Below are 14,919 nucleotides of genomic sequence, written 5' to 3' on the forward strand. Positions count from 1 at the left end.
GTCATACAGCCCATCGAAACCACCTTCCTATTTCCTTGTAAACACTCAAGTAAGAGTAAGACCAGAATTTTTTTTTTTCCCTCAGAGCAAAATAGGGCTGGAGGGGACTCCAGGGAGAGTGGAGTTGCCATGTAAATGAGTGAGACATGCAGAAGTGTGAAGGCTTTGGGTTTGTGCATGTTTTTTCCTGAACCCTGTTTTAGGAGAGGAATGTGGAGGCAGTGCGTAGCGCGAAGGATGAGCGAGTTCGGGAGATCAGGAATGCGGTGGAGATGATGATTGCCCGCTTAGACACTCAGCTGAAGAATAAGCTTATAACTTTAATGGGTAGGTATTTGCCTGGTCTATTATGGGTAGAAGAGTACGTTAACAATGTGTAAACCCATTGAGAAACTTGTTTGCCCTGGGAGCGAGACTTCTTTACCCTCTTACTCATTTCCATTAAAAACAAAACAACGTAAGAGATGTATATGAGCTGTGTTTCAGGGTCCCTTCAGATTCATGTCAGGACTTTAACATGTTTGCTCTAAGTTAAAGCTGTGATTTGTACATTCATTCATGTTTGTGCCTCTCTCCAATACAGCAGTCAGTCTTGAGATTTGTTTTAGTGTGTAGTGATTAAAGATCAGTCTTAAAGCTGCGGTAGAATGTCTTAATTATTTGTATGTACAGATTAACATTTAGTCCACGTAACACTTTCTTCTAACAACTGCCAAACACTCTTCAGGTTTGTAATGTGTGATGGAGACAAAGTAAATCCCTGTAATAGGAATCTGACAAATGTGACTCAGTTTTTTAGTCTTCCTCCTCATGGTCTTCCATGCACAAAAACATTTAAACATTGTTTGTTCTTTTTTGTGAAGAAAACATTTAAACATTAAAGTCAAGAAAAATAGTGGCTTTTAGGAGAGAAGTGTCAGCTAATATAAAAGAGAGGCTTGTCTGGATGAGGGCAAATTCAGTGAATTGAAAACTGCTCCTTTTTTGTCCAAAAAAGCACCCCGAAAAAACAAAGCTGCCATTTCTGGGCCTCAGAATGTTTCATTACTGTCTTAACCTCCAGTGAGTGTTTCACTACAGCTCTAATTAAAAATGCAGGCTTGCTTTTAAAATGCTTTCTCAGTCAACCTGGGTATATTTAGAAATCCTTTACCTTAGTAGGTTTCAGGACAGTTTCCAGGTAGAGGAAAAAAAAAAAAGGAAAAAATAAGGAAAAATTTCAGTTTCCTAAATCCAGTGAGTATGTCTTTTTGTTAACCGTGTCTTTTCTTTAAACAGGCCAAAAGACATCGCTTACTCAAGAAACTGAACTTCTGGAATCCCTGCTTCAAGAAGTAGAACATCAGGTGATTATGAAAAGAGCTGAAACACTTCAAGGGAAATAAAACCCCCCAAAATGGGGGGAGACCCCAAACCCCTCCAGGCTTCATTTTCCATTGCATCGTGGGGAATCTTTGTGAAGCTGTGACAGATAGGCGATTTATTTGTTCAAGAGTGGTCGAAGCCTGTGGGTTTTACTTATGACCTAAGGAATTCTTCTCCTTCTTGTTTTTTCCCCTATAGTTACGATCGTGCAGTAAGAGCGAGCTGATATCCAAGAGTTCAGAGATCCTGATGATGTTCCAGCAGGTTCATCGGAAGCCGATGGCCTCGTTCGTCACTACTCCCGTCCCCCCGGACTTCACAAGGTAAGCACTGCACTTCCTATCTGCTGTAGTAACTTCAAAGTTGTCTTACAGAGGTTTGTTTTGCTTGTTAAAAAAGTATTTAAAGTAACTTAAAGACGAGGTCTGGAGAGTTCCCCTGTACTGTAACAGGAGGTTGGAAGGTGGCAGACGGGTAGGTCGCTGGAGAGCTCACCTGATGCCCACCTCTAGAAGGGGACTTGTACTTCTCAGCTCTGTGAGCAACCGTTACCTGGAGGGTAATGTGATTCTGTCTGGTTTTGTGTTAAACTTGGTATCTCTGACTGAATTTTGGTCCAGGCTTATACTCTGAAAATGACTAACTGCTTAATTTACTCCTTTTTGTAACCTGTGCCGCAAGTAGGCTTTTCTCTTCCAGCAGGGCTTATTTTATGTCTGTGGTCCCTGCTGGGGAGTCAGGACAGTGGGTTCCAGCTAACAGGCTTTTCTCTCTTTTACACTTAGTTTACTGATGTGTCCTTTTTCTCTTATTATGGGTCGTTCAGTGTATAATTGCAAGGCTCTCTTGAGATGCCTCTGCAGGTCACCTTAATTCAGAATATATAGCCAAAATCACTTCAGAGCACAATTCTCTGAAAGGGATGCTGCTAGTGCTGGTTCTGGGGAAGACTGTTGAGAGTTCAGGCTAGCTGGCTGAAAAGCATCTCCCAAAAATCAGAAGTAGGAGAAATCTTAAAAGAATTCCTCAAATAATTTTGTGTTCTCTAGCAAAAAATTGGTTTGGCTTGCTTGTAGATGCTATCTCAACACTGTTTTCTGAAAAGAGTAATTAATTCTCCTCAGAGAGACATTTCAAACCTGACTGTTCATTTTCCCGTGGCAGAAAGGTACCTCCTGCTCTGAAACACAAACCACTGACTGTCCGTGCTTTCATCCATGCGATAGTTTTCATCCTTTCTAGAAACAAGGAGTCTTCCATTAAAAATTCACCCTGTTAGGAGACTATTAGCCATCACAGGTAAAAGGGCAAATCCTCTTAAACACTTTTGGTTGTTCTTCCCTTCCTAACATAAAAGGTGGGGTTTATTGTGTGGTAGCACATGGAGAAGTACTGGGGAAAAGGCTTGTAAATGGGATTTTCAGAAGTCCTGAAATAACCTAGTGAGGTCCTGGTGCATTGCAGTGGTTCTGGTGACCTAAAGCATAAAAACTTCTGAAAATTCCGAAAGTTGTTCATTCAACATGTATTTTTTTTTTTTTTTTTTGTTTCACCCCATCCAGTGAATTGGTTCCAGCCTAACTTTGTAAAATTCCAAAGTTTGTGCCTTTATCTTTTTTTTTTTTTTTTTTTTTTTTTTTTTTTTTTTTTTTTGTTTCACCCCATCCAGTGAATTGGTTCCAGCCTATGACTCAACAACTTTTGTCTTGGAAAACTTCAGGTAAGATTGTATCTTAAACTGCTGCGAATAGTGGGAAGCTTTTTTCTGTTTCCCCTGTGCATGGTACTATCCCATAAAACACTGAATAGCCTCTCCAGAAAGCTGTTAGATACAAACCAAGCTGTAGGAGTTCTAGCAACAATCTCTTGTTTACCAGGTGAACAGTTAACCCTCGCAAAACTGTTAGCTACAAAGATTTTTCGTGATAAAGGAAAAAACTACCTTTTTAAAAAAAAGTTAGGACGATTTTGCAAGGAATGTGTGTATTTGTATGGACACTTAACATTTTGCAAGGGCGCCGTGCGCTGCTACACGCTCTGTGCAGCAAGAAGGATGGCTCTGGAGAATAAGAGGGCAAATGTCTATGCAGGTTACTGTTTCGTGAAGGGTTTTGCCTTGTCCCAGTAGCAAATGTTTTTTTTTTTTTCTCCTTTCTCAATAGTACATTGCGTCAGCGAGCAGATCCTGTTTACAGCCCACCTCTTCAAGTGTCGGGACTTTGCTGGAGATTAAAAGTTTATCCAGTGAGTTATATTTTCAACTAGAGTTGTTATTCCACCCAGAACACTTAACCAGCATTTGTGTGCTCCTCTTGGAAGGAAACAGTGCTCGTCTCTTCTCATGTTGTATATAAAAAGCTGTATGAAAAGAATGTAGTAAGGTTGTAGCGTTTATCACCAGCCATTGGAGTTTTCCCTCTCCGTCTCCAGACAGGCAGCATGAACATCCTCATCTGTTTAATTTAGAAGAAATTAAAAATGGGTCATACCAATATGTCATAAGAACTTCAAATAGCTCTTTTTACCCTTTTTGTCTGTCCGAGAGGGTTTTGCAGATGTTTCTTGCAGAACTGAGGTACAGAATAACTTACTGTGTTTACAGTTATGAACAGTATTTCTTTGTGAAGTTGGGAGGAGGACAAGGTACTGGTTAGAGGGGACTCTGTTTTACTGTGCATCCAGTTCTCAGACACTGACACACAAACGTGCGTATGGTACTGAAGTCCTTCCGGAAGAGTGACCATTCAGATTTCTGGAGCGGCGGCTGTAGTGTTGTCGGACCGTTATCCCATAAGGTGTGACCTTTTCCCAGCCACCGGTCTGGTCAGTGCATCCAGGGAGCTCTGGCTGCTCTCAGCTGTCTTTGGTGCAGTAGCTGTCGGTGGTGGAGTGCAGGTTTTGTTAATGATTTACACGGCACCTTCAGAGAACGGGACTCCTCTGCTCAGCCCACGCGTGCTCAGAACTGTATCCTCGCAGTGCAGAGGTGCAGCCCCGTGTAAGCTTTCGGAGTGAATTTGGGATTGACTGCACAAGGTGTGCTGGCAGAGGGCGTTGCAATTTATATTTTAAATGGTAAGTTGAAATGTTTCTTCAACCTAGAGGATTCGAGTTGAGCTGTTCTTCATCCCTGACAAAGGTGAGTATGATGGAGGTTTTGCCATGTATTTTTTCTTGATTTCTGGTGATTCTAATGTTGTTTCTCAGTTAACTGACCTAACTTTTCGTGTTGCATGTTTTTTCTGAAGAAATCGCTTTTCTAAGTAGCTTTGAAATGCAGCTCTATGTAAGCTATCTTTGTAATAATGTTTAACCTGAACTGTTTTCACGTTGAGAATCTGAGAACTGGACTGTAATAAACTGCTAAGCAGATTTTATAAGCTCTTTTACAGCTTTTTCTAAATGTTAAATAAATGTTTTTCCGATACATTGTCAAGTTGGTCTATTCAGTCTTCCCTGTAATTGAACCCTGAAAACATAAATAGAGTAATTAAAGCTCTGTTTTGAGACCAGCTGTGCCTGTGTGCTTCCAGATGCAGACTGCATGGTGATTCCAGTCGCAGTAAGAGCTCTAGGTCACAGAAGTCTAAAAATCAAAACCGTAGCGTGCAGAGTAGACCACTACTGCAAATGCTGTATTGAGGGAAGCTGTTTCCTAAGCTTCAGGGGTACGTCAAGATGTTATGTTTTGCATTTCTGAGTTTTTCTTTCTTTTACTAATAAATCTATCTCTCAATTTTACTTCAAGGATGGCAATGGAGTAGTACGGGGCTATTACCTGTCTGTGTTCTTGGAGCTGTCCGCTGGATTGCCAGAGACATCCAAGTAAGCAAATCTGTCAGCTGGTTTGTCTTTCTATTGGCAAAGCATCATGGAGGTTTGCAAAGAATGACCTCAAATTCTGTAGCATTGCTCTGGACTGATTCAGAGCCCTCGAATAGTGAGACTTCTGTTGTCCATCTAAATATTATCTTTGGCATGATGCAAAGCTGTTCCTCAGTGGCTTCTGGAGATAAAAAGGAACCCGGCAAAACAACCGATAAGAACATCTGTCTCCTATCACTCGGTGCCAGAGCTGGTTTACCACTCTGCTCCCTGTTCCTGTTTTCTGTCCCCTTCTACTGTTTGTGTAAGTGTTCAGTAAAATGTCGAGGCTGACTCGCCCCTCAGCCGGGCACACGGGCCTCCAGCAAGAGCAGTTCTGTTCAACCTGATGTCTTCAGCAATTCTGACATCTTTATTTTGGCGTTAGTACCTGTGATCCTCCCCCTCTAGGTATGAGTACCGAGTCGAAATGGTTCACCAGTCCACCAACGATCCCACCAAGAACATCATTCGAGAATTTGCCTCCGATTTTGAAGTTGGGGAATGCTGGGGCTACAACAGATTCTTCCGTTTGGACTTGCTGGCCAATGAAGGCTATTTAAACAGGCAGAACGACACCGTGATCCTAAGGTGAGGAAGGGAACTTACTAGTGGGGCTCCTTGCTGCTGTAATGTCACAAGCTATCACCTCTACTACTGAAATAGGAAATAATTTAGTTGGATTTAAAATAATTGTGACATGTTTTGTCATAAATGGATTTCATTATCATAAGCTCTAAAGAAGAGAATGTGCTGAAGGGAGTCATAGAAACCTTAAGGGTGTCTCTTTCTTTGACAAGTAGCTTTACTTGCCACAGATGAGTCTGGGTGATGGTCGTGTAACTAACTGAACTAAGGGAAAAGGGTGTTTTCTCCCCCTCTTCAGAAACAGCTGTAGTGAGCACAGGAGAGCTCTGGGACCAAAGGAAGCTGTGATTTAAGAGACCTAACGCTGTCAAGGCAATTGCAATGTTAGGACAAAATATAGAAGCTTTATTCATCTACTACCAGTATTCTCTGTACAGTCTTACTCTTGTTACAAAATTAACACACTACAAAGCATGTTCATGATGGTCTGTGAAGACGACTGCCTCTCCTGCGAAATGCTTCCTGGTGCCATTCAGTGCCTGCAGGATGCTGAGTGCAGAAGGTCATGTTGTCTGTTTATTTCATCACAACGTTTCAGGTTGTGTGATGTTCTTACTCACAGGGCTTTTCGGATTTGGGGGGTGAATCAAAAAACAGCCCAACTAACCAAAGAAAAACCCTAAAAACCTTTTCCCATGTTCCTTTGAAGGTTCCAAGTGCGCTCACCGACTTTCTTCCAGAAGTGCCGAGATCAGCACTGGTACATTGCTCAATTGGAAGCAGCTCAGACGAGTTACATCCAACAAATAAATAACCTTAAAGAAGTAAGTGGGATGAACATGAATGTAAACTCGCTTTTTACTGACCAGTAATTATCTGGCTTAGGTAACAGTGTTCGTGTTTGACAGTGGTTTTTATTTGGTTGCTATTGGGAGTTTGATATTGGTGTTACAAAGATCTTACTTGATTTGATGATGATGCTCCATTGTCATCTTCTATGTGTGCTTTTGTGTATCCTTCTAATATTTAAGAGACTTGCGATTGAACTTTCCCGGACTCAGAAATCACGAGGCATTTCACCTCCAGACACTCATCTTAGTCCCCAGAATGATGATGGTCCAGAAGCAAGATCAAAGAAAGCTGGACAAAGCACTGAAGTACTACTTGAGAATGTTGCTGCTCCGGGATTAGTGCGAGAGAGCAAGGAAGAGGAGGAAGAGAAGGTCCAGCATGAAGACTTTAATGTAGGCGTTCTCTTTTTCCTGCCTCTTTGTTTATGTGTAGCTGTTTATGGTAGAATAGCAGCAGGAGCATAGGTGAGCTTCTGAGCTGCAAATGAGATTTAATATCCTGTGTATGGAATCAGGAGAGAACACACTCGAGAGCTAGCAGAGAGAGGGGACGCTAGAGATACGGTCCAGAACAGAGCCCATAGATCCCACTGCAAAAAAACTCCCAAATTGCAGCTGAAAAATCCAGCTTCTCTGTTTATTACCAGCTTTTATTGTGCTTTGAGAGCCTCTGAGCTCCTGTATCACAGAGTGACACGCTGGGGAGAGTTTCTGTTCGTCGCTTTTGATGAATGCAAAATGCTACTAAGTGTTTCTTTTTACAAAGACTTGTTCTGATTTTCCTGTAGCATGAGCTCTCTGATGGTGACTTGGATATAGATCTTGCTGGAGAAGATGAGGTGAACCACCTTGATGGCAGCAGCTCTTCAGCTAGTTCCACAGCAACTAGTAACACTGAAGAAAATGATATCGATGAAGAAACAATGTAAGTAACTTCAAACGCCTTCCAGGTCATCGCCTTGTCTCCCAGGGTAATCATCCGAATTCCAGTGGAAACTGAGTCATTTGCTATATCACAGTTAGTGTGGGGAGGATTCCAGAGCAATGTGCAGGGTGTTTCCTATACTGGAAACAACGTGAGCTGATAAAGTTAACTCTAAATGCTGAATTTTTGGTCAGCTGAAAGATCTTTCTGATCTCTTCATTTCAGTCTTGGATTCTGTCTTTGACGAGTGATAGCCTGGAAAGGTTCTTTCCCAAAACACTACTAAGAAAACTGTTTCTACGCTGTAACAAAAGAGAGGTTTGGAATTAGGAAGTGGTGTAGTAGTAGGAGAGTGATAATAAGGAGTTTCTTAAACTAGGAAATTTCAGGTTCTTAGCCGAGACGATGTCAAATCCTAGAATCTTCAACACATGAAGATGTGTTGTAACACACAAATAGAGAAGTCTGCAGGTTCAGATTTTACAGTCTAGATATGTGTGGCACTTCTGGACTCTTGGTTAGCAAGTCAAGTCATTTAATTAACACACTTTGTTCTGGTTTGTTCAGTTTGTGTAGCTTGGAATGTGGAAAATACTCTCTACAGCCCTTTGTGCTGCTTAAGATATGTGCCGTAACATTGAACAAGAGCTGAAAAAAGGTAATAATTGTATTGTCCTTTTTCCTCCCCAATCGTCTCCTAAGGTCTGGAGAAAATGACGTGGAATATAGCAGTAACATGGAATTGGAAGAAGGAGATCTCATGGAGGATGCAGCAGCTGCTGCTACTCCTGGAGCATCAGGTATGAAAAACAGCCTTCAGAATCCCCATAGACGTGGAACGCTGCTGGGTTCCTTCCGCTGTTCTTCCTGAAAGCAACACCACGCTGTGCGTTCTGCAGGCGTTTCTATTTTTGGAAATGCTGCATCATGTGGTTCGTACTGATTATTGCAGCGTAGCAGAAACATTTCCTTGGTTCAGGAAAAAAAGGGGGGGAAGCCTTCTGAATGTGCTTGTTCAAAAATGACACATGAGTCTGGAGGGAGGCTGCTCTGCCTCTTGGAACCCCCTTCCGTTCTGGTCGGAAGTAGCGTGAACGGGTGGTTTTTACTGATGTCTGTGTGGCCTCTGAACGTGTGACACATTCACCTAAGTGTTAGTGCACTGTAAAAGCTGCAGTACGTGGAGGGGATGAAGTGAAGAATCCTCACAAGTCAAGCTGAAATGCTTTTAAAATGCAACAGTGAAAAGGTGCTCTAAGATCTCTTTCTTGCTGCCTAGAGATGACTATAGCCCAAATTAGCCATAGGTTAATAAGATTCCGGAAGAATTTATGTCTGTTAAATAGAGGTGTATTTATTTATGGTGAAGGTCCCAGAAGCAGCATTCACTGGAAGGGTATCTGTGCTGCTGGGGAAGTCTGGTGGTGCTGGAAAGACAGAATCTCTTAACTGTCCTGCTTTAGCTGCTGTTTCAAAACTACTTGAAAATTCCTTGTGAGGCAGGAAGTTGAGGGATGTGTCTGTTCCCTTCTGAAAGGACAGCCTGGAGCAGGAGCACAGTTGTTGTGGAGACAGCGTATAGTTGGGAGCTTTCGGCGGGTAATACTGAACGGCATCTGTAAAAGCCGACAGTCTCTTCACCGGAGCTTCCTGCCTGCTCTGTTCTCCACTCTGAATGGCAGGAGTGTTACCTGTCCGTGTTGGGAGTTCCACTAACGTGTTTTTACTATTTTCTCTGAAGACTTTCTTCCTCTCGAGCGCCTTGGCCGCTGTGTAATGCAAGCATCGTAACACTGAGCAGACCTCACCTGAAGATTCCTCCCCACCCTTAATCTAATTGGCAGGGAACCTAGAAAGCTCATGTGCATTTCTTCGGGATCAATGCTCTTTGCATTGATCTCTTCACCAGTCTATTTATTAAGAGATTTACATAAAAGATATGAAGTGGAATACTTTTTTAAGAGTTTGCCCAAACTTTTAGTTAAGACACATCTGATTGCTTTCAGAATGCAGAAGTCTATGAAGTAACGCTGCTGCCTTGTTAAGTTTCTTGGAATGTTTTCATTCATCATGTGCTGCTTGGTTTTACAGCGGATAATGCATGGCCTGTGTCACATACACACGCTCTTTCGCTGTCCCTCTTCCTCAGGTACTAGCCATGGCTATACCAGTGCAAGCGGAAGACCTTCAAGGCGAGGAGGAATTACCCTAGGCTCAACAGCCAGAAGCAGTTTACTTGATATAGATCCCTTAATTTTAATCCACTTGTTGGACCTTAAAGACAGAAATGGTATGGAAAACCTTTGGGGCCTTCAGCCACGTCCACCGGCTTCTCTTCTGCAGAGCAGAGGTAACTGTACATCTCATATCAGATGACTTCATTCCAACCTAGAAACGTCTGAGAAAGCAGTCCCAGAGGGAGGAGCAGATCTGAGGAGGGGAGGGGGAGAATAGGGTGGCTGACTGTTTGTTTCATTGGTAGCTCCACTTCTGTGTCCTCGTCCAAGCTCATCTCGCTGCCTGCTCCTGTCTTAATGTTTGAACATTGTCGCTAGAGAACCCCGGGCGACTCAACGGCCAAAGATCTGTGTATCAAGGAGGGTCTCCTCATCTCTTCACGGGAATGTGGCTGAATCGAATGGCTGTTTTGTGTAGCAGTGTTGTAGAGATACAGGTCGTGCAGTTTCTTTGACTGCAGCTGTGGGAGATGAAGGAAGGACCCTTTGCTAGAAGGGGTTAGCACGGAAAGCCAAAACAACATGCAGCAGCTCTCTGCCGAGGAAGCTGTTAGACCTCTCACTTCACAGTGTGTGCACTTGGTGGCTGAGAGCAGTGGGAGCACAGTGTCTCTGACAAGAAGATGAACCCTGGGGTTCACTGCATGTGAAGAAGGCAGTTAAAACACAGCTAGAAAACGGCGCAGTGGCGAGGCTGGGAAAGCCACGCGTAAGCAGTTGTGGAAGAAAAACGGTCAAATGTCAGGAGCCAAACATAGTGATGGTATTTAAATAAGTGAAGACTTGAAAGAGTAGTTGTGGTTCGGTATGGACTTTTCAACTGCAGACAGCAGTGAACGCCTGTGCAGCATCAGCAGCATGGCTGGCAGTTCTGGCACCCCTGGCGGTTACCAGAGGTCGCTTGCTTCTCTTATTTTGTTAGTGAAGAATTAAAATTAAATCAAACCTCAATAATACAGTTACCACGATTGACAGTGATTTGGAGCTCGCTGGCCCACTACTGCAACGTCACATTTCGGGTCATTCTGAAACAACCGCTTGGTGACTGAATGGAACAGAAGAGAAATAAGGGTCCATTTGCTGAGAATAATGCTGGCTTTTGCTGCGACCGTGGCATTGGCATTACGGGATCTAAAAGCTAGCTCAGCCTCTTTGTTCCTTTGTGATTAGCTTTTGAAATGTGGACCGGTAAGCAGGCAGATGGATTTTCAGCTGGGTGTAATCCATATTCCCAAAAATGGAAGTCACTTCCGTAAGTGTGAAAGGGGGAGGCAGCACATGACTGAGTCTGTTTTGCCTGGACAAAGGCCTAGACAAAAGGCCCTTAAGAGAGGGCGTTGCTCTTCGTGCTGTGCTGCTCCAGCAGGATTGAGCTCTCTGGTTGTGTTGAACAGCTTCCTGCTCATCTTCAGCTGCTGGCTGAAATTACCTGGTTTGCTGAGATTCCCTTTAGGCTTGCCTGTTCCCAGGGCTTACTCAAGTCGGTCGGCTCAGAGAAAGCTGCTGTTAGGTTTGGGGTTTGCCAGACTTCACCTGCTAAAGGTGAAGGTTTCTACGATCCCTTGACTTTCTGGCTTTGAACAGCTGAATTTGCAGCAGAACGCTTACAAAATTTGTAATGCTTCAAATAGACGTCAAAGTTGATCTAATTCTGGCTGAGCAGCATGTAGGCTTACTCAGGTATTAGCTCCTCAACCTGATCCTCTGGCATTAGGCGCTTAAGGGAATTCCTTCCCTCGTTTCAGACTTGTCCGAGTTCTCTGTGTTAGGGTGGTAAGTTGGTGCTGCGAGACTCCTATGCACACACTTAACAAAGTCTATAAAAACACGTAACAAATTTGACATAAACTGGCAGCCTGGCTCGTGCGCTCAAGCTTGTTGCCGTCAGAATTCATGCAGCATCACCAGGAGCGTTGCTTCTTCCAGCGAGCAGGCTGGGGCCTGCACCCGCGGCAGGCAGGGAAGGACACTGCTGTCCTGGCGGCTGCGCGGTGCTTGCGACCTCAGTGCTGTGCTGCCACACCAGGGCGGAACGGCTCCGAGCCTTGTTTCCATGGCAGGGCAAAGGCAGAATTACAGCTGTTTAAAAACAGACATCTGTGATTTGAGAACAGTTTTATTTACCCTTTGTGTTCTTTAACTTTTCCTTTGACAAAGCATCATCCTATTCTTTAAAAGATCGGGATCAGCGGAGGCATCAGGCGATGTGGCGTGTGCCCCCTGACTTGAAGATGCTGAAAAGACTTAAAACTCAGATGGCTGAAGTTCGAAGCAAAATGTCTGATGTAAAAAACCAGCTCTCGGAGGTGAGAAGCAGCAGTGCCGGCTCAGGCGATGGGCAGCCCAGCTTCTTCTCCATGGAGCAAGGTGCTTTAGCTGCCTGTGGAACGGAAAGCTGCAGCAAGCTGCAAGAGATCGGAATGGAGCTACTGAGCAAGTCTTCAGTTACCGGTTGTTACATAAGGAGCTGTAAGTGCCTAGAGACGGGGGGATTTCAGTGTCACCCTCCCAGATGTCAGTTGTACGGGTGGTTTAGGTATCCAGGCAGCTGGCAACAGACCTGCTAGAGCTACTCGAGGTCAGCTGTGAGGATCCGGAAACAAAACCTGCACTGCCTTTGAGTGAGTAAACGTTACTGAACCGGCTCCAGCCCTTCAGTTTTGGTGCTTTCACCAGAAAGTGGTGAACAGCGTGAGTCCCATCGCCTGCCCTTTCCCTCCTGCTTTTGAGGTCCCCTTACATTGGACTTTGAATTTAAGAGCTGAAGGGAAGGTTTTGGCTATCCCTACCCTCCAGACTTTCCTGATGGCTGGAGCAGTCTGGATAAGGCTCCTGAACGATGGCCTGCTGCAAGGTGGCCGGTCCTTGTGTAGTCTTGGCAGCGTCCAGCGAAGTTTCCCTCTAGCCCACACCTTTGACAGGAAGGGTCTGGAAGGAGTTTTGTGCAGGAGTGGGACTTAAATGAGACTAATGTGGAGCTGAACTTCACTTAAAACAAGCATACAGACAGAACACTGCAAGTCTGCCTTGTTTGACTTGTCCCATCTTAAAATATTTTGGCAGCTGCAAGTAAGAAAAGTAACTCGCCCAAGCCCATCCGCTCCGGAGCAGCAGGCAGCCTGTCCTTGCGACGAGCTATGGACTGTGGGGATGCCAGCCTTTGTTTGAAGGGAGAAGCTCAGCCTTCTGAAGGTAAACGAGGTTATCCTGCTTCGTGTGATGGGATCCAGCTCAGCTTCTGTTGTACAAAAGCCTTTCAAGAAGTCCTCTGCTCGGCTGCTGAACTTTCCCTGAGGGGCAGCTGGATCCTTTCCCAAATCCAGTTAACGTAGCTGTACCTTGGATAGTTGATGCGCTGTGGAACAGCGCCACGCAGGTGACTTACCAGAACGTAAATATGTGTGTTACATGTTTCTGGTCTCCCTGAAGATGTTTCAGGAGAAAATTTGTTAGTGACATCACAGATCAGAAAGTACTGACCCAGCCTCACGCTGTGATTTGACACAGTGAAATCTCCGGCTCTGTGAGGTGAAAGAATTGTGTGACATTGCTGCTCCTGAGTTCTGCAGTGCCCTTCCGTAACAGACAGAGGGGTTGGTAACTTGCCCCTCTCGAGAGACAGGGAAGGAATGGGGTATGACAGTTGTTGTCCTGTAACACTGAATAGCTACAGGTGGCTTGGGTGAGAAACCGGCAAATACCATCGAGTCGTTGCAGAGTGACTGTGACCTTGGTGCGCGGTTTCCCCCTCGTCCAAGAGCGGAAAGGCTGCCTCGCTGCAGCCCAGCTTCACGCCTGTAGCTGGGGAAAAGGACAGCGTGGAGGGGGCTGGGGTACCAGAAGGTAAGTTTTAACCGCACAGGATGGGGAGGGGTCAATCTGTGCCGCCCAGAGTCTCCTGTCAGGGGTGGCCGCTGACACGGACGCTCTGTGTTCAGCGAGGGGTGGTGGAAGGTGCGCTCGCGCATCTGCGTGTTTGAACCAAACCGGTGGCGCGGAACACCGGGGTGTTCAGCCTCCTGCAGTAAGGCTGCATGTGCTTTGGGTTTCTCCCGTCTCTCAGGTGGTGTAGGGAGCTCCAAGCTGAGCACTCGGCATCCCTCTGCCAGGCCCCTGGCCGGCAGCAGCGCTTCTGAGGCACCGCCTAAGCCGGAGGAGAGGCCCTGCGAAGGCTCAGATTCTGATGTGGGAGTTTCCGGCTTAAACGGCTTAGCTGCTGTGGAGAAGACCAGGAAAGGTGGTGCTCTGGGGTAAGGGGTTTATTCTCTCTTCCTTTTGCTATCTCCTCCCCGACCTTCCCTTCATGTAGAAAGGGAAAATGCCAGTCTGCTAAACCCGGCTGCTTTCGGCATGGAAGAGAAATTACTTTGAAGTTCACTTAGCTGCTGCTGTTCGCTCTGGATACCAATTTGGGGTTTATAACTAGGTTACAAGTTGCCTTTTTTTTGATCAGCTGTGGCTGTAGTCTGAAGCTCTGGTTTGAAAGGCAGGACAGGTCTGTCCTCCCACTGTTCTTGCAAAATATCCTCTAACTGAAATTTAAAACTTTAGATTTCCTCATGTAAGACAGTGCTTTTCACTGACTCTCAGCAATTCCGTACTCGCTCCCTGTTGGTTCAGTGCAGGGGAATACTCAGATCAGGCTTTTTCTAAGTAGCCAGAGTCACCATTTTTGGAAAATCCTCATCATGGACTTTTCCAGGTTTAGTTTTTTTAAGGTTTTAAATATTCCTAAATCAGTCAAAGCTGGAAGTTAACGTGGATGTGGAAGAGACTTAAACAATGAGTAAGACGAGATGTGGCACTAAAAGGGTTTGTTTCCATGGCTGGATTAAAGCTGAATGTGTAACGTGGGGTTTTGTATTTCTCCTCAATTCTTTAAGATCAAATTCTAAAGGATGTTGTACGGAAGGAGCCCAGTCAGGTGGTCTGGAGCCCAGCGGCTCTGAAGCTGGTGAACTGCAGGGGGTGCTTTCTGAAGGCGCTTCTGCGGGGCCAGAGGAAGGTAAGTTGGGTGTTGTGGAAGGCAGATGCAGCGGGACACCACTGCAGTCCCCAGCAATCTTTCTGTAATGGAAACAGCTTGAAG

General features: G+C 44.9%; 1 protein-coding gene across 1 annotated transcript in view; it reads left to right on the forward strand.

Annotated features, from left to right (window-relative positions):
- The window catches only part of TRIM37 (tripartite motif containing 37), a 25,470-nt gene that overhangs the window by 5,352 nt on the left and 5,199 nt on the right, over nucleotides 1–14,919 (forward strand). The window contains exons 6-21 of the mRNA XM_010146202.1: nucleotides 204–327; nucleotides 1,279–1,346; nucleotides 1,564–1,688; nucleotides 3,035–3,085; nucleotides 3,528–3,609; nucleotides 5,114–5,190; nucleotides 5,641–5,820; nucleotides 6,527–6,641; nucleotides 6,849–7,061; nucleotides 7,457–7,593; nucleotides 8,296–8,393; nucleotides 9,743–9,943; nucleotides 11,988–12,299; nucleotides 12,894–13,022; nucleotides 13,894–14,080; nucleotides 14,714–14,835. Coding sequence (XP_010144504.1) covers nucleotides 204–327; nucleotides 1,279–1,346; nucleotides 1,564–1,688; nucleotides 3,035–3,085; nucleotides 3,528–3,609; nucleotides 5,114–5,190; nucleotides 5,641–5,820; nucleotides 6,527–6,641; nucleotides 6,849–7,061; nucleotides 7,457–7,593; nucleotides 8,296–8,393; nucleotides 9,743–9,943; nucleotides 11,988–12,299; nucleotides 12,894–13,022; nucleotides 13,894–14,080; nucleotides 14,714–14,835 — 2,221 coding nt within the window. The remainder of the gene's footprint in view (nucleotides 1–203; nucleotides 328–1,278; nucleotides 1,347–1,563; nucleotides 1,689–3,034; nucleotides 3,086–3,527; nucleotides 3,610–5,113; nucleotides 5,191–5,640; nucleotides 5,821–6,526; nucleotides 6,642–6,848; nucleotides 7,062–7,456; nucleotides 7,594–8,295; nucleotides 8,394–9,742; nucleotides 9,944–11,987; nucleotides 12,300–12,893; nucleotides 13,023–13,893; nucleotides 14,081–14,713; nucleotides 14,836–14,919) is intronic.

Source organism: Buceros rhinoceros, unplaced genomic scaffold (genome assembly GCF_000710305.1).
Source record: "Buceros rhinoceros silvestris isolate BGI_N320 unplaced genomic scaffold, ASM71030v1 scaffold13572, whole genome shotgun sequence".
Lineage (NCBI taxonomy): Eukaryota > Metazoa > Chordata > Aves > Bucerotiformes > Bucerotidae > Buceros > Buceros rhinoceros.